This window comes from Desmodus rotundus, chromosome 1 (assembly GCF_022682495.2).
Source record: "Desmodus rotundus isolate HL8 chromosome 1, HLdesRot8A.1, whole genome shotgun sequence".
In the NCBI taxonomy this organism is placed as follows: Eukaryota; Metazoa; Chordata; class Mammalia; order Chiroptera; family Phyllostomidae; genus Desmodus; species Desmodus rotundus.
In genome coordinates, this window is record NC_071387.1 from 163,730,732 (window position 1) to 163,752,731 (window position 22,000).

Sequence of the window (22,000 nt, forward strand, 5' to 3'; positions counted from 1 at the left end):
CAGGCTTTTCATCATTGCAAAGTTAAAAAGCTAGTTACCAGTAAATTCTTTTCATTAGATTAACATCTGAAACTCTAAATAGTAAGGTAAACAATAATTACCCATCAAAATTGAGTGATGCATAACAAAATAACACTTTTACCTTTAAAATCTTATCTCAAAAGCTGTAAGTTAAATATGTTCAGAACTACCCCTTGTTGCAACAAAGGAGTTACTTGGTTTGTAAATAGCCTTTTCTTTGAGAGAAATTCTGTAGTTCTGGTTTAATACCAGAGTAGCTATGATTGCATAGTTTATAAGAAGTATCTTATTCCTAGGAAAGGAAAGTTTGGGTTCATTGCACTAAATGTCTTTCCAGAGAGCAAAAGCCACTATGCCAGAAATTTATAATCATGTATTAGATTAGTTTCATTATTCTTTTCCTTCAGAAATGGACTTTTCTTTTTACCCATGTTTGAATTTAAAAGAATTGTTTATTACATCAAAGGGAATCTCAGATGCATTCTAAACCTTATATTTTTAAGTACATGTTTTAAGCATTGAATTGGGGATAATAAATTGCCATTCTTTGCTAGGGGAAAACAACAACATATTTTTTAGTCATCAAATATAATTACATGTGCTCTGAGATGTTACCATGACTCCATTTTTAATAAACAGCCATCATATTTCCCCCACAAAAAATCAATTCTAGGAAATATTGATTCTTCCCTTGCCTCACCACTCTGTCCCATATTTTTTTCTGCCTTCTCTTAGAATTATTTTTAAAACTTTGCCAGTATAACTGTATGATAGTTTTTTTAAGCTAAGGAGCTTTAAGAATCATCAAAACCACCCTTTGGTAGTCATAAGTATTTATGACTAAATTTGAATTTTATACTCCAAAATGTTTTCGGTTGAAGGGCCATAGTACAGTGCAGTAGGGGAAATGCAGTCTTTAGAGTAAGGCAGGCATGAGTTCAAATTACATCTCAGCCCTCCTGTCTGTGTGCCCTTGAGCAAGTTACTTAACTTTCCTGAATATTACAGGATGATAATGCACCCAGTAAAAATATGGTGGAATGACTAAATTAGGTGATTGGTATGACGTTCCTAACATACCTGGCACAAGCTGGAGTCTTAAACACACATGCACTGTAAGGAGAGCTACACCTTTGGTTTTGAGAAAATGTCAAAGACCACAAGGCATCTCTTTTCCCCTGAGACCTTTTGGCTATCGTACATGTAATCGTTTCTTGGAGAACTACCTCCCTACCCTCTGCCTGCCTTATTCCTATTTCTCAACTTACGTGTTTCTTCTAGGAAGCCTTCCCAGTTTTCATTAAGTTTGTTGTGATGACCCCACACGTGTTCTCATGACACACTGTACTTTATTACTTGCCGTACTTCGTTGTCAGTGCCACCTGATTTCCCCGTGTCTTCCAGTGGACCGTGGACTCTGTAAGGAAGGCACATGGCGATCGTCTGTGTCTTACTAACCATTGTTATCCTCGGCACCAACAGTGCCAACACACGATGGGCAGTCGATAAGTATTCGTTTTGTGAGAGAGGGAGTGAACAAATAAATGGATGGCATCAGCACTTAGATTTAATTATTTGAGCAAAAGGGAAAAAGGACTCATGGACATGGACAACAGTGTGGTGATTGTTGGGAGTGAAGGGGGATACAAGGGGACTAAATGGTAATGGAAAAAAAGATGAAATCAAAATTTAAGAAAGTTTCTATCTGATATATTACTTTTTAGTAACATTTAGTGCATGAGAAAAATTCTCTTTTGAATTGGTTAACATTTTCTCATAATATGTTTTAGGGTCACATTTAGGAACATATGTAAATAATTTTCTTTGAAAAACTTATAAAATGCAAGTTATATTAGCAAAAGTACATGTATAAATACTTAAATTTATTAATGAATACTAAGTATTTTGAGACAGCATTTTAAAATCAGCTCAAGTATCTTTGAAGTTTTACTGTTAGCACCTAATGTATATTCCTGGTAAATCAAACATTTAATTACTATTTTTTTTTCTGCTTAGGAAATCATTTAGGTTATTTTATGATCTTCTGCATTTGAGGGTGTATGATGTACTCCTATAATTGGTTTTGAATGGGTTCTGCTTTATCTGGTTATAGATAATACAACTTTTATTGTTACTTCACTAATATATTCTGGGATTTTGAAACCATATTTATCATTTTGTTAAATACTAAAAAGAAGTGGCTCTCAGTGAAATACTCTTCTCTAGTAACGTTTCTGATTTATGGGTAAAATGGACAAATACAGCAACATTCGCCATTTGATTTTTTAAACTACTTAAACTTGTTATATAAAGGATTTAAAGTTGATATTTCAAAATTTATTATTATACATAGTGATTCCGATGGGGAGAAAGAGAATGAAAAATCTGAAACTTCAGAATCTTCCAGTGCAGAATCTAGTTCAATAGAAGACAGTTCTTCAGAATCGGAATCAGAATCAGAAAGTGAATCTAAATCCAGAAAAGTCACCAAGGTAAGAGGTTACACATTTGTTGTAATGGAAAGTAAGTATTTTTATAGCCTTTTCCCCATAAATATTTCATGAGAATAAATATTTCTGAAAATTAGTATTTTGTAGAAAATCAAGAAACTAAGAAGGAAATTTAACATTTCACTGACAACTAAAATAAACTTTCTCTTCATTCATCCACACCTATGATTTTATATTATTTTTTTTCTAGATCATGGCATCTCTTGTAACTCAACCCTTCAGAGAATATAGAAACATGTTTTAACTTCATCCTTTGCCATTGAAATTAAGAGAGCTCAGTGTGTATGAGTACAGTCTTTGTTGTTCTTGGCTAGGTAGGATGTGACAAGGGAGGCTTTTGCTAAAAGGAAGTAAAAGGAAATACAGAAATAGTATTGACCAAAGGAATATAAATGTACATGCGGCGTAAGAAATTGAGACTAATACTCTTTTGTAAAAAATCAGGTATTTTGGATAATAGGATATTTTTAAAGGTTTAATCAATGGAGATATATCCCTTCAGTAATAAAAATTCAGTAGCCCTGTATTTAACAACAAAAGTAAGAACCACTTATGTAATGCTTTTTGATATGTTTTTAACCTTTAACCTTGTCTGCTTAGCAGCAAAAACAAAGTATAAATTGCAAAAATACAGTTAGTAATAATATAAAATTTAGATTTAATACATACCTTTCTGGTCTCTAATTTTTATTCCCTTCCTATAAATGGGTCATGTTGATGCTAGACTTCAAATGTAGTAGTTTTGTTTTTCAAATAAACTGTATTCGATATGTTGAAAATATGGTCAAATCTTATCTTTTCAATTGAATTCAATTTTTTTCTGAAACACATTTGATGAAACTAAACATTTATCATTGATAAATCCTCTTTTAGAAATGAAAATATTTTCTATATAATGAGAGAATATTTGAAATCAAAAACAAATATTATACTTAATTTTGTTTCCATTTATTTCCTTTGTACTTACCAATTTCTTTAATAAGTCATCTGAGTGACCAAGGATGAAAATAAATCCATTGACGTATATAATTTCCCTCCCTTATCTAGAGATTTATTGTTAAAGAATAAACATGTTTAAAAATTGGCTAATATTTGTCTTAACCTTCTTTGAAATATTCTTGCATATAGTAAAACCTATTTTAAATGTGAATTTATGTTTAAAACTTGTGTCTATATATTATATATCTAAGATTCCTGCTTCAAAAATTTACATAAAACCTTATGGATTTTTAGATTTATTAATCTGGCCTTGTATAAAATCTTATTGCATAGTGAGTTTGATATCTTCTCATTTCCTACTTATATGAAATTATAAAAAATGCTTAAGATGTTATTTAAAATAAAATAAAGGAGCTTTAGAAATTGACAGTAAGTATAACCAAGAATAAGAAATCAGTATTGTTAAAATAACCACACAAGAAATCAGTGAATGTCCAGTGGGTGGAATTAAAATGTGTTATTCTTATGAAGTTTTGCAAAAGCTGAAAAATGAGAGACTTTAATGCCCGTATAGTATTGGAAGCAGGGCTTTAGGACTGAAAAGCCACAGAGGTGCCCACGTCATCTCTTCAGCTTGGTTCTTGTCAAAGACTATTAGTGACCAGATTAAATCTCTGAATAATTGAAAATATTTTCCTGTAGAATATCAGTATGAAATTTTAAAATATTGCAATGAGCCAAGACTCTTGAGAAATTCGGGTGTTACTCATGTTGATATTTTCATGTCTGTATGTTTTGCTTATGTGGCTTATTTTCTCTATATTAGAATATCTTTTTTCTTTCTATAATACAGAGGATAGTTTAATTTATCAGTTGGAATATTCTGCACCTTGGCGCCACCATAACTATTGTTTTCTTTCCATTTCTTTCTGAGTGATTTTGGAGTATACCATGCAATTACAAGTATATCAATTTTCTAATAATGGACAACCCTGTAATTGTAGAAAAGTCTTCCTTGCACCAAGTGTTGTGGCTTCTGCTTGAAATTATGAGTAATGAAGGCAGATGGTGGGTGCTTTACCTTAATTTAGCATGACAGCATTTTAGTGCTGAAAATTCATATACTTTAAATCTGCAGCCAAACTAAGTCTATACTTTTACTCTTTCTATTCCATTTCTATTATTTGGACAATGTGTTCTTGTAATACTGAGCATGAAAATGAGAACATGAAGTACCTTGAATATAATGGTCCTATGGGATAGGCATAGTGTTGTACTAAGGTTTCCTCATCTGTACTGGAGAAATGCTAATACCAACCCCACTTCTTTCAAGTGCTGCTTTAAAAAATCAAATGTGGAAAATCATTGTAAAGCACTATATAAATATGAAACATCAGTGTTAACATTTTTTAACTTGAACATTAAGTTCATGAGAGACCAACAATGTTGGCATTATAGAACACCAAAGGAACCCAAAATTTGTTGTTATAATAACACTTAGGTCTCCTTTTTTAAACTCTTTTTATACCATTCAAGATATAAGTCAATATTCCAGATTGACCCCTTACTTGCAGCCTGTGATCTCATCCACTTTCTGCAGAATCCTGAGCTACCCCGTGCTGGAAACGTCTCCTGCCACTCTGCTGTCTAACACACAATCTATTTACCATCCTTTTTCTTTGACTAGCTCTGAGTAAGTGATCCAAGTCTTCTTAACCAAGAATAAGTCCTACTTCCTTTTGGCCTTGTCTTGTTGAGAATCATCTGCTTCCTTTGCACCTTCAGTCTTTTTCTCCACTAATGCCTCCTCTGCTAACCAAGGCACTCAAGTTTTTCCCAACATTTAAAAAGAGAGGGGAAGGAGAGAGTAGAATAGAGACAGAGTGAGTGTGTGACAATGAGAGTTTAGAAAAATAGTGTAGATATTCTCCATCCACTAGCTCTTAACACAGTTATTTCTTAGTCCCTTTGAAGTTGGTTTTCACTCCTATCACTTCCTACAGATACTGCACTGTGAAAAGTCACCCGGGATCATCTCTCACCCAGTGGCCTTCTTGCAGTAATTATCCTTTTCTTCCCCTACCTACTCGAAACTCTCTGCATTCCTTTTCTTCTGACTTCTTTGCCTTTCTTTTGATTGCTTCACTTTTACCACTTTCTGACACCCAAGTGTGAATATTGCCCCAGAGTTAGTGCTTAGTATACATTATCTTTCAAAAATATGAATTATGATATATCATCTGTATATAGGATAGAATTGTACACTTGAAACCTGTATAATCTTATTAACCAATGTCACCCCAATAATTTAATTTAAAATGTATTACATTAATAAAAAATTAATGTGAATTAATTTAATTTTAGTCTTTTTTTCTCTACATTTTTCTTGTTGTGAGACCCATTGACTCCTGTAGTTTCAACTAAAACTTTTGTGTGAATTCCTCCATGAAAACCTCTCTAAGTGCTTACAACAGCTGTAACTTTTCTTCCCAAATTAAAAACAAATTCTTAGATCCATCAGGAGCTACTGGTTTCCCAAACCTATTGATATAGCCCAAAGATGACATGCTGTACCATTTGGTACCAGAATTCTTTATCCCAGATCTTCCAGATTTGTGGCCCCAGGGTTGGCTTCGTTTCCTCTCTCATCGTGTATGTTCACAGAGTTGCCAAGTCATAGAGATTCTGTGTATTATTTCTCAGATCTGTTTCTCATTTTCCTACTACCATCATTGTAGATCAGTTCTTTATTGCCTGACTCATAGATCATTGCCACTGGTCGATCTCAGAGCTTCCCCAGCCCCAGGCCTTTGCAGCTCCAGCTTAATGCTCGCATTACCTATAAAGATGCTCCCTTAGCATTCGAGTTTAGTAAACTTCCCCCAGCTAGCAAGTCCAAACTTCCCCTTCCAGACTTAACCTCCATTGCGTTCCCTGTGTTTTGATCCCAGTGTACTCTTTGTGGTTCTCCTAACGTGCTGTATGTTTTCCCGCTTCTGTGTCTTTGTTTTTCCTTTTATACTGTTTCTCTAATTACAGAAACATAAGCTGAGGAGAAAATGGCCCCATATCAGAGGGTGGTCTCCTTACTTCTCCTAGTTGAGAATATGGCATGGAATAAGAAACGTTATTGATGAGGGGGTATTACTCATGTGAATGGTATAGGGACAAAGGGTGAGAACCACTATGAAATTATGTTCCTGAAGTGTTTGTCATTTGACACCATGCCCTAACAGGTCCATAAGACACAAAACGATAGTCATATATTCTATTCTGTTGGTATGTTTGTTTAATTGTATCACTGATTGAGAGGTGTTCTTATTTGAGATCAGATATTGTCATTAATGACCAAATATAATTATCTTGTTCTTTTTAGTTACATTATCTTGATAGGCAAGCATATTTTTATTTTTAGGTGTTTGTTTCTGAAATATATGTAATATGAAATTTTTTTGCCCAAAATAATTGGGTTTAACGAAAATTTGGCATGTGTTCTGAAATAGATTTTGGGTAAGAGTGAAAGGAACTATTTTCTGATTGGTTTTGTGTCCTATTTGAGATATAGGAAACAAGTTTTACTTGTGTTTTCACAAGCATTTATGTATGTTGCAATTCTGTAATGTCTGTGAATATTGTAAAATATCGGTTTTTACTCATAATTTAAAACCTTGCCTCTTTCAATTTATATCTTTCCCAGTTTAGTTTATATTTTAAGTTCTCCAGAACCGAAATATTATTTCACTTCATTTGAGATCTTTAAATAATTGTGAATGCCTTTAAGTAAGCTTTTGTATTGAAGTAGATATAATGTAATAGGAAAGATTTATGTAACAGTTTAGACTAATTTTTAACTTATAAAAAACCTCAGTTTACTGGTAATGTACTTTTAGTTTAAAGCACAGGGTAAGTGTGAGCCTCAGGTTTTTAAAACCAAATCTGTTGGATGACTTGAAAGCAAGAGAGTCATTAAATTGTCCTTGGTTGGTAATTTTAATTGAAAATATTTCATGCAAATATCTTGCCTTGTAAGGCTAAACATCACAATTATTGTTGATTTCAAAGCATGGTATAGGTTGGGCAAACTTTATATACTAATCTTATTCTATAGTTTAAAATTTCAAACTTCTTTACAATAATTTCTTCTTAGGAGACATATTGGATGCTTGTCATGTAAGATGTTTGTTTTTTTTTCTTGGTCCCTTTAAATCAGCATGAAAATAAACATGCATAATACATTTAAAAAAACTACAGATATTATAACATAATTTTACTTATATTATTTGGAGCTTAGTAAGAATTTCCAGCATCTTTATTTATTATTTGAAATGAAATATATTAAATAGAAATCAGTTACTTAACCCTGTGACTTTGTATTTTATTTTGAAAATGTTGATGTGTGAAGGAGTATAATTGAATACCATAGAAACAAAATGGAGATTTGAGGATGATGAATTGATAACTAGGTATTTTTACAGTGAGATTTTAAGATCAGTTACTGTTGTCCTTACAAAAGTCTAATACAGTCACTCAGCTGCTAAAAATCTAATTCTCTATTTAAAAAAATATACAAAAACAAATTGTCTGTTTCTGCCTGATCTCCTCTCAAGTACTAACACAATGGAAACAGTGGGTGATCTGTCAGTGTGTTTGGTTTGTCAATGATGGTTTTGTATAAATATTGGGAGGGTAAGAAATAAAATTCACACAGTAAAATATGATTTCATCTGCCTTTTCTCTGCAGCTCCATGGCTCATGCTGCGGTGTGAAATTCTCATTTTACACACTTTGCAGGCGGAGCACATGAATTATGCATTGAGCAAGAAAAATCTCCTGCCTCAAGTCCTATATGCATTTACCCAGGTTCTGTCTCTATTACCAAGATGAATTGCAAATGGAGAAATGTTTGATGGAATAGAGCTCTTAACTTCTTTGTTTAGAATTCAGATTTTTATTTTTATAGTAGATCCTTTAAGTATGAAAATGTTTTGAACTTACTATGGATTTTTTAAAATGAAAAATGAAATATAACATAAGAGAGGAATGCCAAACACATCATGAAGCTTTTTATAGCCTTGATTCAGAATGCAAGGCTTTTTCAATTTAGTAGAAATGACCATTATCTATTGCTAATGTTGTATTTCAGTCACTGGTTATTTGCTGTTCTCAGAAAGTCAATGAAATTCTGTCCTTTTGAAAGCCGTTTTTCTTTCTGTTTTAGGCTTTATCCCAATTTCACATGCAGTCTGTCCTGTGTTGTATGTGACCTGATGTGTGTTTAATAGATATTGTTACAGACTCTTAGCTGTGAAGTAGAAAATAAGGTATAGACTTGCCTACAGCTTTGACTTTATCTCGACTTGATGGGGCTCTGATTTTTCAGGTGGGGAGGTTACAGTTCCATGGAGACAGTCATACACCATGGTAGCTTAGAGGAAGCTGCACCCGTTGTGCTCAGCGTAGCATTTTGATAAGTCACATGGTGATAAGCTCTTTCTGTTACATGTTCTTTCTTCACAGGAACGATATTCTAGTTGAGATGGCATTTGCTTTCTGAACACGTTTTTATTACTTACAACTTCTACATTTCAGCTTCAAAATTAACATTTCTTCTGTTTTTTTTTCCTTAGTCCTAGAAATTGGTATTCATTTGTGGTGTGGAGAGAGGGGCAAATGTTGTTTATAAATAACTAATGAAAATTAAAACCCATTTGGTTGATTTGGAGTTTTCAGTAGCAGAAATAATTATTTTGAGGAAGAAAATCAATGCTGATGTTTTTAGTTAGTGTTTTAGTGTGTATTATTGTGGGAGCCTGGAAAATATATTTTTCTGAGTTAGGCATTAGAAGAAAAACAAGCAGAACTTAAAATTATTTTAAAATGTTACCTATGCTATAATTTGATGTATTTGCTCTTGTTCATTCACGCATGGTGTAGTAGTAGCTCTGACATGGTGTAAACTTTAAATGGGGGTAATGTGCTTTTTGTTTAATGATAGCTTTCATGGTTAGAAAAATACTTCAAACATATTTGTAATACTTCCCATAAACAATAAGCTATAAACTTTGGTAGATTATAAGTTATATGAAGGCAAGGACTATGTCTTATCTTAGATCCATTAACTTGTATTGCATAGCACAGAATCTGGTACATATTAAAAATTCTAAACATATCTATTAATGACTAAACGAAGGAAGGAACAAACAGAAACATTTTAGTAAAAATTTTAAGTTTTGGCCTTTAATTAGAGATTCAATGTAAAAGTATAGATTATAAAGGTAAGTAACTTTGATCCAAATACATCTATTGCCCTAATGCCCTATTTGTTGTTCTTGAATTGCTGATGATGCGACTCAATACTGTACTTAATTTGTTTTTAAGATTACATATTTTTTTCTGTATCTCTAAGCAAACTGTCACGAACACCTCAGCCTTAGAGACAGTGTTTTCTAGTCCATGGTTATCCACATTTCAAAAACATAGTAGACTGAATATGCAAATCTGAGGTGGTGGAAGCCCTAATTATGCACGGATATGTTTTGAAATACATATTCTCCCCAAAGGAAAACAGCAAAGAAAGTAAATGAATCCTTTTCAACTCTTAAAGAGCAAGAGCCTGAAAATGTCATTTATAGATTTTAATGAATTACCTTTGGCAGAAATCTGACACACCCAGTATTGAAATACTATGTACCTGGTACAACGCATGTCACAAACTATATCTCAGCAAGGCTAATCTATCACAAGCCATTGACCTTCTCAGACTGAGCATATATAGTTTGAGTGTTCATTTTTCTCAAGTCAACTTGTTTAAAAATTATTTTCAATAGTGTTTGTGCACTTTCTGCCAAAGTACACAAACAGTACATTTTCATCTTAGCAGAAAGTTGTCAGATTATAAAACAATTAGTTCCCTTTTAAGTTTTCTTCTGAAGGTTCTTTACAATGTTTAAACACAAAATGTTTAAAAATAATTAACAGTTTGCATGGTGGAAAAGAAATGCTGTATGCTAACCGAAATAAAAAATTTGATTCAAAAAACATTTTGTGTAACCATAAAAAAGCTTAATATTTTGGAGGGAAGACTATGCAGAGGAAAAATGTTTGCTTTGACATGTTAAAGGATACCTCACAGATTTTTAAAACAACATACAGTAAATGAAATATTTCTTATCTTACAGGAGAAAGAAAAAAACACAAAGCAAGACAGAAATCCTGTTACCAAAGATGTTTCACTTCTAGATTTAGATGATTGTAAGTATTAAAGTTTAAATATTTATTTTGTGTTTAGTGGTATTTTTGTTTTTAGAGTACTTTTTATTTATGTGTCTCGAAGTACATTAACATCTATTATGAAAAAATTATGGATAAATACAGCCAGAAAATTTTAGAAATTGATACTGTTAATATCTTTTTTCATCTATTCAGCATATCAGTTTTGTGTCACTTGAATAAATATAATTACTCAAATAAAGGTGCACCAAATTAATTTTAAGATCTTTTGCTTTAATACTTTATACTTGTTTCAGTAAATACTTACCCATATCTCACAACTTCTGCATTGTTAAATGTTGGCTGTGGGGACTGAGACATCTAACTTAAGGAGGTAGGGAGTTAGGGAAGTAATGAAAATGTAAAGGATACTACCATCTTCCTGTTGCCACACTTTGATGTCAGTAGAATTGGGTACAAAAAGATTTTGGCAGCCATTGTGGCTGTACCTATTTAACTGCAAAAAAATGTTTTTGTCTCAGCAAATCCACTTCTAGGAATTTAGAATCCTACAACTATACTAACCCAAGTATTCAAAATGTATATTCATCATCTCCTTCATTGTGAGAGAGAGAGAATGGAATTGACTTTGTTGGTAGGTACATTTTGCACTAGAAGAAGAGTAACAAGTAAGGTTTCATGAATATGAAACTACCATCATTTTTCAAGATAGTTTTTCCATGCTAGAGGTGAATTATGTCTGTAGGTTGTGTTATTCTACTAAACAGAATATACAGCTGTTGTATTTATATTATTTACCTGGACTGTCTCGTGACAAATTCTTAATATAGAGAAATTAAAATGTATAAAACAGAAACATAGTTAATATAGAGAAATTAAAATTGGAGCCAAATTTGAATAAGTTTCACCTGTTGATGAAGTTTTAAAGTTTACATCATTTTTCACCTATTGGCAAAGATTTTAAAGCGGCATCCGTTATTACCAAGGGTTAGAGAAAAAAGCATTCTACGTATGTTTTTGATAGGTATATAAATAGGTATAGCTTTATGCAGTCGTTATAATAATATCTCTCATAACTTAAATTGCACACACCTATCAATTTTCACCTATTAATTCTAGGAATTTATCATACAGATAAACCAGCAAGATCAGATCTCATTTCATCCTTGTTTTAGACCCTTTAATTTTACATAGTTTAATTTTAAATTAAGAGTTTAATTTTATACTTACATGAACATCCACATTCCTAGGTTTCTTAGACCTTATATGATCTGACTCCTGCCTACCTTTTATCTGTTTTGTTCCTTTGCATTTCTGAAATATACCAGTCTCATTCCTTCCAGGGGCACTTGTTCTGCTGTTCCCCATGCTAAGAACATTTCTTCCAGATCTTCTGAGGGCAAGCTGCTTCTTATCTTTCAAATCCCAGCTCAGAAGTCAACCTCTCTTACACATCTTCACTAATAACTCCATCTTCATGACATTTTTCACTATCTGAAATTCTGTTAAATATCTTTTTAAAATATTTTATTGATTATGCTATTACAGTTGTTCCATTTTCTCCCCTTTATTCCCCTCTGCCCTGCACACCCCCCCACCCACATTCCCCCCCTTTAATTCATGTCCATGGGTCATACATATAAGTTCTTTGGCTTCTACATTTCCTATATTGTTCTTAACTTCCCCCTGTCTATTTATTACCTTAACTACCTACCATTTATGCTACTTATTCTCTGTACCTTTTCTCCCTTTCTACCCCTCTGACTCCCTTGTTGATAACCCTCCATGTGATCTCCATTTCTATGGTTCTGTTCCTGTTCTAGTTGTTTGCTTAGTTTGCTTTTGTTTTTGTTTTAGGTGTGGTTGTTAATAACTGAGTTTGCTGTCATTCTTACTGTTCATATTTTTTTATCTTCTTTTTCTCAGATGAATCCCTTTAACTTATCCTATAATAAGGGCTTGGTGATGATGAACTCCTTTAACTTGACCTTATCTGAGAGGCATTTTATCTGCCCTTCCATTCTAAACGAAAGCTTTGTTGGATAGAGTAATCTTGCATGTAGGTCCTTGCTTTTCATGACTTGGAATACTTCTTTCTAGCCCCTTCTTGCCTGTAAGGTCTCTTTTGAGAAATCAGGTGACAGTCTTATGGGAACTCCTTTGTAGGTAACTGTCTCCTTTTCTCTTACTGCTTCTAAGATTCTCTCCTTATTTTTAATCTTGGGTAATATAATTATAATCTGCCTTGGTGTGTTCCTCCTTGGGTCCAAGTTCTTTGGGATTCTCTGAGTTTCCTGGACTTCCTGAAGTCTATTTCCTTTGCCAGATTGGGGAAGTTCTCCTTCATTATTTGTTCAAATAAGTTTTCAATTTGTCGCTCTTCCTCTTCTCCCTCTGATACCCCTATAATTCAGATGTTGGAACATTTAAAGATGTCCTGGAGGTTCCTAAGCCTCCTCCTTTTTTTGAATTCTTCTTTCTTTATTCTTTTCTAGTTGAATGTTTCTTTCTTCCTTCTGGTCCACACTGTTGATTTGCGTCCTAGTTTCCTTCCCATCACTATTGGTTCCGTGTACATTTTCCTTGATTTCACTTAGCTTAGCCTGCATTTTTTCATCTAATTTGCAACGAAATTCAACCAATTCTGTGAGCATCCTGATTACCAGTATTTTGAACTGTGCATCTGATGGTTTGGCTATCTCTTCATCACTTAGCTGTATTTTTTCTGGAGCTTTGATCTGTTCTTTCATTTGGGCCTTTTTGCGGGGGGGGGGGGGGTGTTCAGAGCAGACTTGTTATATAGTAAGGGGCAGAGCCTTAGGTGTTCACTAGGGCAGGGTAACTCATGTTGCTGTGTTGTGATGCTGTATGTGGGGAAGGGGTCCAAGAGGGAACATTGTCACTTGCTCTACTCTCTGCTGGATTTCAGTCACTTCCCCCACTACCCACAAGCAAACTTGTGCCCTTCTGGTGCTGATTCCCGGGTGGGTGGGCTTGTGTATGTTCTAACACCCTGTGGGTCCCTCCAATGAACTCTCCTGTGAGGCTGAGAGTTTCTCCTGCAGGTGCCTCAACCCCCACAGGTGTTTTCAGTCAGTGGTTTGAGGCTTTATTTCCCTGTGCTGGAGCCCTGTGTTGTGTGGTCTGTTTGTTCTCCAGTTGTTCCTCCCACTTTATCCGCATGCTAATGTGGGATTGCCTTCTCCACCAGCTGCAGCCTTGCCCACCTCCCCACCCCCCAATCCGCCGCCTCACTGGGTCCAGCAGCCTCGGCCTTGCCGAGAGTCCTCTCTGCCCGGCTGCCCGGCTGCCCGGCTCCGCCCCTCCTACTGCTCTGGGTGAATGTTTCTTTAACTCCTTGGTTGTCAGACTTCCATACAGTTCAGTTTTCTGTCAGTTGTGGTTGTTTTTTGTTTTTAAATTGTTGTTGTCCTTCTTTTGGTTGTGCAAGGAGGCACAGTGTGTCTACCTATGCCTCCATCTTGGCCGGAAGTCCTCTGAAATTCTGTTAAATATCTTTATTACTTGTTTATTGTCTTTCTCACCCAACTGGATTCAGGTTGCATGAGAATAGTATCCTTGTCTGTCTTGCTCACTACTATTCTTAGTGTGGGTACCCAGTAAATATTTGTTAAATTAATAAAATATGCAAGTTTTTAATAAAAATTTCATTGCAACATTATTTGTTACTGCAAAATCCTGAAAACAAACAAAATGTCTACCAATAGAATGATCTAATCCTTAACAAAAATGGGACAAATCTCCATCTGCTAATTATATATCCAAAATACTGTAATTTTTTTTTTTAAAGATAACATGTAGAGCCTGATTCCACTTGTTTTGGGGAAAGAAAAAAAAAAGGAGTAGCCCTGACCAGTGTGGCTCAGTTGATTGGACATTGTCCCACAAAGCGAAGGGTCACCAGTTCAATTCCTGGTCAGGGCAGATGCCTGGGTTTCGGGTTCAGTCCCACATCGGGGCACATATGAGAGGCAACCAGTCAGTGTTTTTCTCTCATATTGATGTATCTCATCCTCTCTTTTTCCCTCCCTCCCCCTTTCTCTAAAAGTGAATAAATAAAATCTTTTAAAACAAACAAAAAAGGATTAAAGGAAGAGCTATCTCCTGAACACAGACACAAGCATAATTGTACATCTTGTATTTCTGGAAGGCTACAGAGGAAACAACTATGATAGCTCCAGCCCCTTCAGCGTACAGGACTGAACTAGGAAAAAGTAGAGAGACTTTTATTTTATATTTTACATCTTTCTGTGATGATGAATATTTTACATAGATTTGTAACTTTTACAGTTTACAGCAATAGTCAAGCACATTTAAAAAGGAATTAAGAGTAAATGTTAGAAGATACTAGAATACACTAATTAAATTTTCTCTTTATATTTGACTCTTTATTTACCAGCAGCTAAAGAAAAGTGAGAAACCTGTAAAGTGATATAATTTTTATTGTTTGATTCATTATTAATCCATTTTTATGTAGAAACAAAGGTTTTCTTAAATATTAAGTTAAAAAAAATTGTAAATATTTTTTTAATTTTAAGGGCAATTTCATCCCAACTTACATTTATTTTAATTCAACATAGTATGTATTTGTTTTTTTTAATACCAAAAACTATTTCTTTAAAAAATTTTTTGCAGAAATGATACTTGAAATCTTTTTAAATCATTGTTGCCCATGTTTGTGGATCATCTGCTAGGTGCTAGAACAGATAAATAGTATTTAGTCATTCTCTTCCAGAGGCTAATCTAGTCAGGGACCCAGATTACCTGAACAAGTAACAACTTATATAAGAGATATAGAAGTGCAAAGTACAGTAATAAAAATGCGGAGGGAAACATAAACCAATTAAAAAGCTACCAAGGCTTGTGGCAGAAGTATGATCTGAGCTTACAGATGCAGACAAGTGGAGTGTTATGGGAGAAAAGCATTGTTAATAATGGCTCTTAAAATACTGATTCATTATATGCTGCTTATTAGCTTCAATAATTCTCCACTGTCCATAGCAAGCAATTTGTTGACCAAAAACTACAAATTAGTCTCCAGCTGCTTGAGTTCTTAGCTATGAGAATTAGATTAATTTTGAAGGTAAGGCAGACACATTTCGTAAGTTTTATATTAGAGGCACATTATAATCTGCAGATGTTACTTGTTCAGTACACACTGCAGATCAGGGAAACTGCAAGTACTGAATCTGTATCTTCATTCAGAATACATCTATTAAATAAACACTTGCTATGCTCTAGGTAATCTGCTACATGCTGGAGATTCTACATGGATACAATATTGTCCCTACCCCAGGAACTCTCAGAGTGTCATAGGGGAAACACATAAGGTGGCCCTCAGATTGCCACATTATAAATGAAATGAGAGACAGATATGCCAGAATGCTGTTAGGTACCCCAGTACCTAACCCACCTAATGATTTCCAGATGTAACGTAACATTTGAGCTTAGTGTAAGTTAAGATTTTTAGTTAAGCAGTTTGAGGTAAGAGAAGAAAGTAAGGGAAGTAAAGGCATGGAGCAGTGAAGGAGCTCCCTGCGACCTGAAGTAATTACTGTCTTGTCTCTAAGGAAGTGTGCTTAGCAGTGGACTGGCTCTACCAAAAACAGTTCTGTGGCTTTGATTAGGTAATGTGATACCTCCTTATTGTATCTGTTGAGGGGATATTAGCAGAACCCTTTAATCAATTGACTTAATATGTACTTCATTTTATTCATGTGTAAAGTAGAAAAAAAAGGCTGAATATTTCTACAGTTCTGTAGGTTGGGAAATTATATGACTATTTCACGAGGTCAGTTGATAATAAATTAGAAATTTTTTATGCTAAGGTAATATATGGCCTAATGATAGATTAGGCTTAGAAGTAGCATTCTTTCCAGTCATATTTTTCCAGTCATATTTTGTATTTATGGAAATTAAAATATTTTTAGTAGCCCATACTGTGTTATCTCAGTAGTACGATGATAAAGCAGCAATCATATTCTGGTGTTTCTTTATAGGAAATGTAAACCTATATAATTACACTATTAGTACAGCTAACTAACTGACTAACTGTGAAGTCTTTTAAAAATGTGTATCACCCGACAATAATCATGCTTCCGATAAGCCTTATGGTATGTGATACCATATTGTTGAGCAAATTGTGGTGCAGCAGTAGACTGGAGTGGCTGAGAGGGCAGTGGAGTTAGACTGAGTTCGCATTCCAGTTCCCTTACTTTCTAGCCCTGTAACCTTGGGCAAGTTATATAATCTCTTCATCTGCTTTATCTATAAAATGGAGATAATACTAATACTTTTCAGGAGCATTAATAGGACTAAATGAGTCGATAAATGTAAAAGCACTTAAAACTGCTTGGCACATGATAAGCATTTTACAGGGAGGTTAGCTCTGATGGAGATAATGATAAAGTTGGAGCAGCAACAGCAGTAAATTACATTTAACATGTTAATTTCATATTAAATTATTATATATTGAAAGTTTTACTTATTAAATTTTAAGGTAAAATTTTAATCAGAAGAATAATTATATAATTACTTCATTAAATACTCTTTAGTAAAGAAAAAAACTTTTGTAGAAAGTTTTAAAAAGAAAAAGAAAAAATGAGTTTGTAATCCAAATACCCTGGGTTTACATTGACATATCAGTTCAGCTTCTTTCTGTATGCAACAACCTCACCCCCCAAAAAAACAGTTGAGTTATTCTGAGATACTGTTTCATTATTTGCTTCTTTATCTATTTACCATACACATTACTTTCCATGCCATAAATATTCTTTAACAACTTCATTTTTAATGACTGCATGGTTATCATTTATATTGTGGTAATAAATTCTGTTTAACAGGTTTACTATTGTTGGAAATTTAACTTCTTTCCATTTTTTGCTATCATAATCAGTGAAGCAGTACGTATCATCATAAGTATATTATTGCATTATCTCCATGACTGTTTCCTTAAGATAAATTCTCAGGAGTAGAATTGCTGGGACAAAGGCTTTAAAGAATTCTGTTGGTAGAATTGCCTTCCACAAAGCATATAACAACTTAACCAGTATTAGTATAAGAGTGCCAGATTCCTTATGCCCTTACCTATGCTGAATTTTGTGTTTAAAACGGCCTTTGCCTATTTGATAGTTGAAACGGTATCTCATTTTAATTTCTATGCCACGTTATTTTTTTCTAAGCCACAGAGTCATTTTCGTTTCTTACACATTAATTAAATACTTCAGCGTACTCAACTGGCCTCAGAATTCAATTTAGGATAAACTTTCAGTGCAAGCTTTCATCTGGCCAGACCTTTTAACAGATATGTAATCATTTCTTTAATACCTCTGCCTTCTGAAATGATATTAAAAACCTATATTTTTCTTAAGAGTCAACCTTGCCTATGGTATTTATTTTCCTATCTGGTCTTTGACGCTTTTTCCTAAGTCTTTAGCCAAGCCATGGTTGAAATGAAAGGCTGTTCTTACTCAATTTTTATTACTAAACATGGGCATCTCATATTTTGGATGGATGGATGGACAAACAAATGAAGAAACATGCATTTAGAACCCACCAGAAAAGTTACTTTTTGCACGGAAAGGCAAGATATTTTTATCCTAGTTGGAAGAACCCATTTCTAGACCTACATTGGTTCTATCATTTGCTTGTTTTATGGCCTTGACAAGCCTTAATCTCCCTGTGCCTCAGTTTACAATGTCTTTAATACAAACGCCTTTTCTGCCTTCTCACTGCCAGTACCTTACTTCAGTCCATTTCACATCTTGCTAAACTATTGTAAATTCTTTCTCACTGCCAACATTAATGCTCCTTTTTCAGTCTGTCCCTTACACTACCACATGATTAATTGTCCTGCAATACCGTGTCATACCATTCCTCTTCTGCATAGATTTTTAACAGTTCCCTTTAGTGTACAAGATAAATCCAAACCCCTTAGCTTCCCACCTCTCAGCCTTTGTTTACATTTTCTTATCTAGTAATTAATCAGTTTCCTCCTGTCCTCTTATTCAGATCCTACCCTTCCTGAAAAACTGGACTTCATTCCATCCTATGTACCAAGCCTTTTCTCACCACCACATCCCCATTGATCCTTCTTTCCCCACCAGCTCCCTATGTCACCTGTTAATTAGTGGTTTTCTGCATAGGTCTGAGGAAGCTGGGACTTCGTAGCAGTGCTTCAGGTGCACCAAAGGGGAGTGAGTGCAAGTGAGAAAGCAAGGGCTCCATTCCTCCTTCACCCGGTTTCCATGCTGCCTTTCTTATTATCTATGTTGAGATTTTATTTAAGGTTTCCTTTGAAAATTTTCTTCTTTTGGTAATATCAATTGAAGACCGTGTTGTGACTTTCTTTTTTCTTCAAGCATGTGCAAGTCTTTTTATCAATTAGATGTTAAGTTATTTGAAGACAGGGACTGTATCTTGAACCATAACTTGAACTTTGTCTATTGCTCTCTTCTTGTTCAAGAAATATTTATTGCTAACTTTATGATTTAATATTTTTCTGCATAATTTACAGGATATTGTGAGACAAAAATGAGAAAAAGATGCTCTGAAAAGTGATGTCAAATTAAGTAAATGTTACTTCTTTATAGTGTCATTTTGGAGTGGGAATTTGATGGAAGCTAAAACTTTTCCCACATTTTAATTTATTTTACTGAGCAAACAGTTGAGCAATTACTAACCATTAAAAAATCTGCTGACATAGATTAGTAGAAATAAAAACATATAGATACTAATTAATATTATGAGAGAAGAGTGGTTGTAGAAATACGCCCAAACATTTCTGTGAAACAAAGAAGGCACATACAAGCAATGGTATCTTCATGTGTAAACGTTGCAAGATGAAAGGCAGAGAAGTAACTTACAGGCAAAGGGAATAGAATATAAAAGACTCAGAGACAAGAAATAAGATCTTGGGAACTATTATTCAGTAGAGGTAGAACATGGGCATGGCAGATGAAATGGCAGATAAGCTAGACCTGTGTTCCCCAATATAGTGGCCGCTGGCCACACACAGCTACTTCAGTTAATCAGAACCCAAACTGCAGTGCTTTAGTCATATGAGCAACAGTTTAAGAGCGCATTGGATATTAGACAGCACAGCTATGGAACATTTCCGACATCCCAGAAAGTTCTGTTGGACACTGCTGAGCTAAATCAGAGAGGTGCTTGCCCAGTTAATGAAGAGTTGGCCTTTGTAGGCAGTTGTGAGTCTTTCAAGAGTCTTAAGCAGGGGAGTCACGCAATCAGATTTGCGTTTTTTAAAGATTTGCAGATTTTCAGGTACCTGATCTCTAGTTAATAGGAGTTTAAGAGTAAACATTTTTATCTAGCATATAGCTTTTGCTGACAAAATATAATTAGAAGGGAATTAGATAGCTTGTGCCACTATAATTATTACAGTGGAGAATAAAATAGAGGAAGGATTTAAACACTCTTTTTTTAAATATAATCTTTATTATATGTTTTTCCATTACCATTTAGCCCCCTGTATCCCCCCTAAGACTTTTAACTCAGCTGGAGAACTCTCTTGAAAGCTGTTGTTATTCTTTATATTAGTCTGAAAGAATGTCTCTTTACCTTTTGCTTTTAGTAAATTTGCTGGGTGATAATGTTACATGATAAAACTTTTCTAAAACTTTTAAGATATTTATATCCTTATTTTGTTACAGGATCTGCCATTGTGTTTTTTTAATTTCTTTATTTTTTATTGAATTTATTGGGGTGACACTGGTTAGCAAAATTACACAGGTTTCAGGTGTGCAAGTCTCCAACACATCGTTGTACACTGTATCCTGTGTTCTGCGCCCCAGGTCTCTGTCCATCACCATTACCCCTACCAGGCCATTATGTTTTGAAAACTAAGACTGGTAACTGCCTTGACTTGATAATAACTTGACTAAATCAAGATGTTAAATAGAATTGTCATAGATTTATTGATCAAAGTAATTTAATTAGATTTACCAACAAAATAAAAATGTTGCTTTCAATAATATGCATTAAATGTTCATGCACATTTGCTAATTTGGGTCTTTTCTTCCAGTTAACCCAGTACCCACACCAGTCGTGCGTCCTACGCCAGCTCTTTCTCCAAGCTTGATAGCTGATCTTGAAGGTTTGAATTTGTCAACATCTTCATCAGTCATTAGCGTAAGTAATTTCCAAAATACATTAGCTCAGTTTTCAAATGATGCCATTGCATTGCTTTTATTAACATGCAAACAATTGAAGTTGATTCTTAGTCTTGAATGAGTCCTCCTCTAACAAGTTCGGTTCAGATCTGACCATTTAATTTTGTAAATATTTTAAATTTGTTCTACCCAAACCATTATTATCTCATTTCTGCTTGTTATCCACATTTAATTCTCATGTGTACATTTTTCTCTGGTACTGCTCTCCATTTGTAATATGTAAGGGTTCTTTGCCACTTTGAATTAGTTTATATATATATAAATTCTACCACAAAGAATTATTGTCTACATTAACAAACATTTATTCTCATAATCATTCTGTTTCTACTATGCAGAGTTTTAGGGTTTTTTTTTTTAATTTACCGTAGGTTACTAAAATACCTGTTTTCATTCGAAAATTCAAGATTGTATTGCTCTGTGTTATCTTCCTGCATTTACTTCCATGGTTTTGTGTCTCTACAGAAATTCTTTAATGTTATTTATGGGGCATGACTGGGAGGAGGAAAGAGACGTGCCTACCTGAAAATAATGCCAAAACCATCAGCCTGTCATAGTATCTGAAACTGCAATAACTTTTCCTATGTTAGCATATTGTATCGCTAACCTTTCACTCTAAATCAGGCATGCTGCCTAGGACATATAATCTGTTAATATGCTTGACCTCCTGTTAATTTGTGTCAGAAATCTGACAAACTAGGAGATAGAACAGTGAGCTCTGATGGAAGCACAGGTAGCTTGAATAGATCTGGGGTATCACTGGTTCCGGGGCCGGCAGGGTGTGTAATTGGTGATCAGAGCTGCCGGGAGCATAGAGCTGCTTCTGCCGGAAGCGGGGAAGAGGAGTACCTGATCCTTGTACTCAAAAGACCTGCATGCATTTCTGGTCAGCTTTGGTGAGCTCACTTACCAAGTGTAGGTGAAAACTATTAAGCTTTTTAATGTTGTTTTTAAGTTGTAGAGTGCAGTTATCTCTTAACCACTCAGAAATGAGTAAAAACCATATTGGGGATTTTAGTTTGCCCTTCTTCAAAGCTAAAAGGAAAAGGCACATTAGAAGAGATGGGGGTAGAGCCGTGAAAATAAGAAGTT

General features: G+C 34.4%; 1 protein-coding gene across 2 annotated transcripts in view; it reads left to right on the top strand.

Moving 5' to 3' along the window:
* Positions 1-22,000, top strand: part of AP3B1 (adaptor related protein complex 3 subunit beta 1) — a 243,083-nt gene that overhangs the window by 151,997 nt on the left and 69,086 nt on the right. For both annotated transcript variants that reach the window (XM_045197878.3, XM_024563519.3), the window contains exons 20-22: positions 2,375-2,513; positions 10,649-10,721; positions 20,764-20,870. In XM_045197878.3, coding sequence (XP_045053813.2) covers positions 2,375-2,513; positions 10,649-10,721; positions 20,764-20,870 — 319 coding nt within the window. The remainder of the gene's footprint in view (positions 1-2,374; positions 2,514-10,648; positions 10,722-20,763; positions 20,871-22,000) is intronic.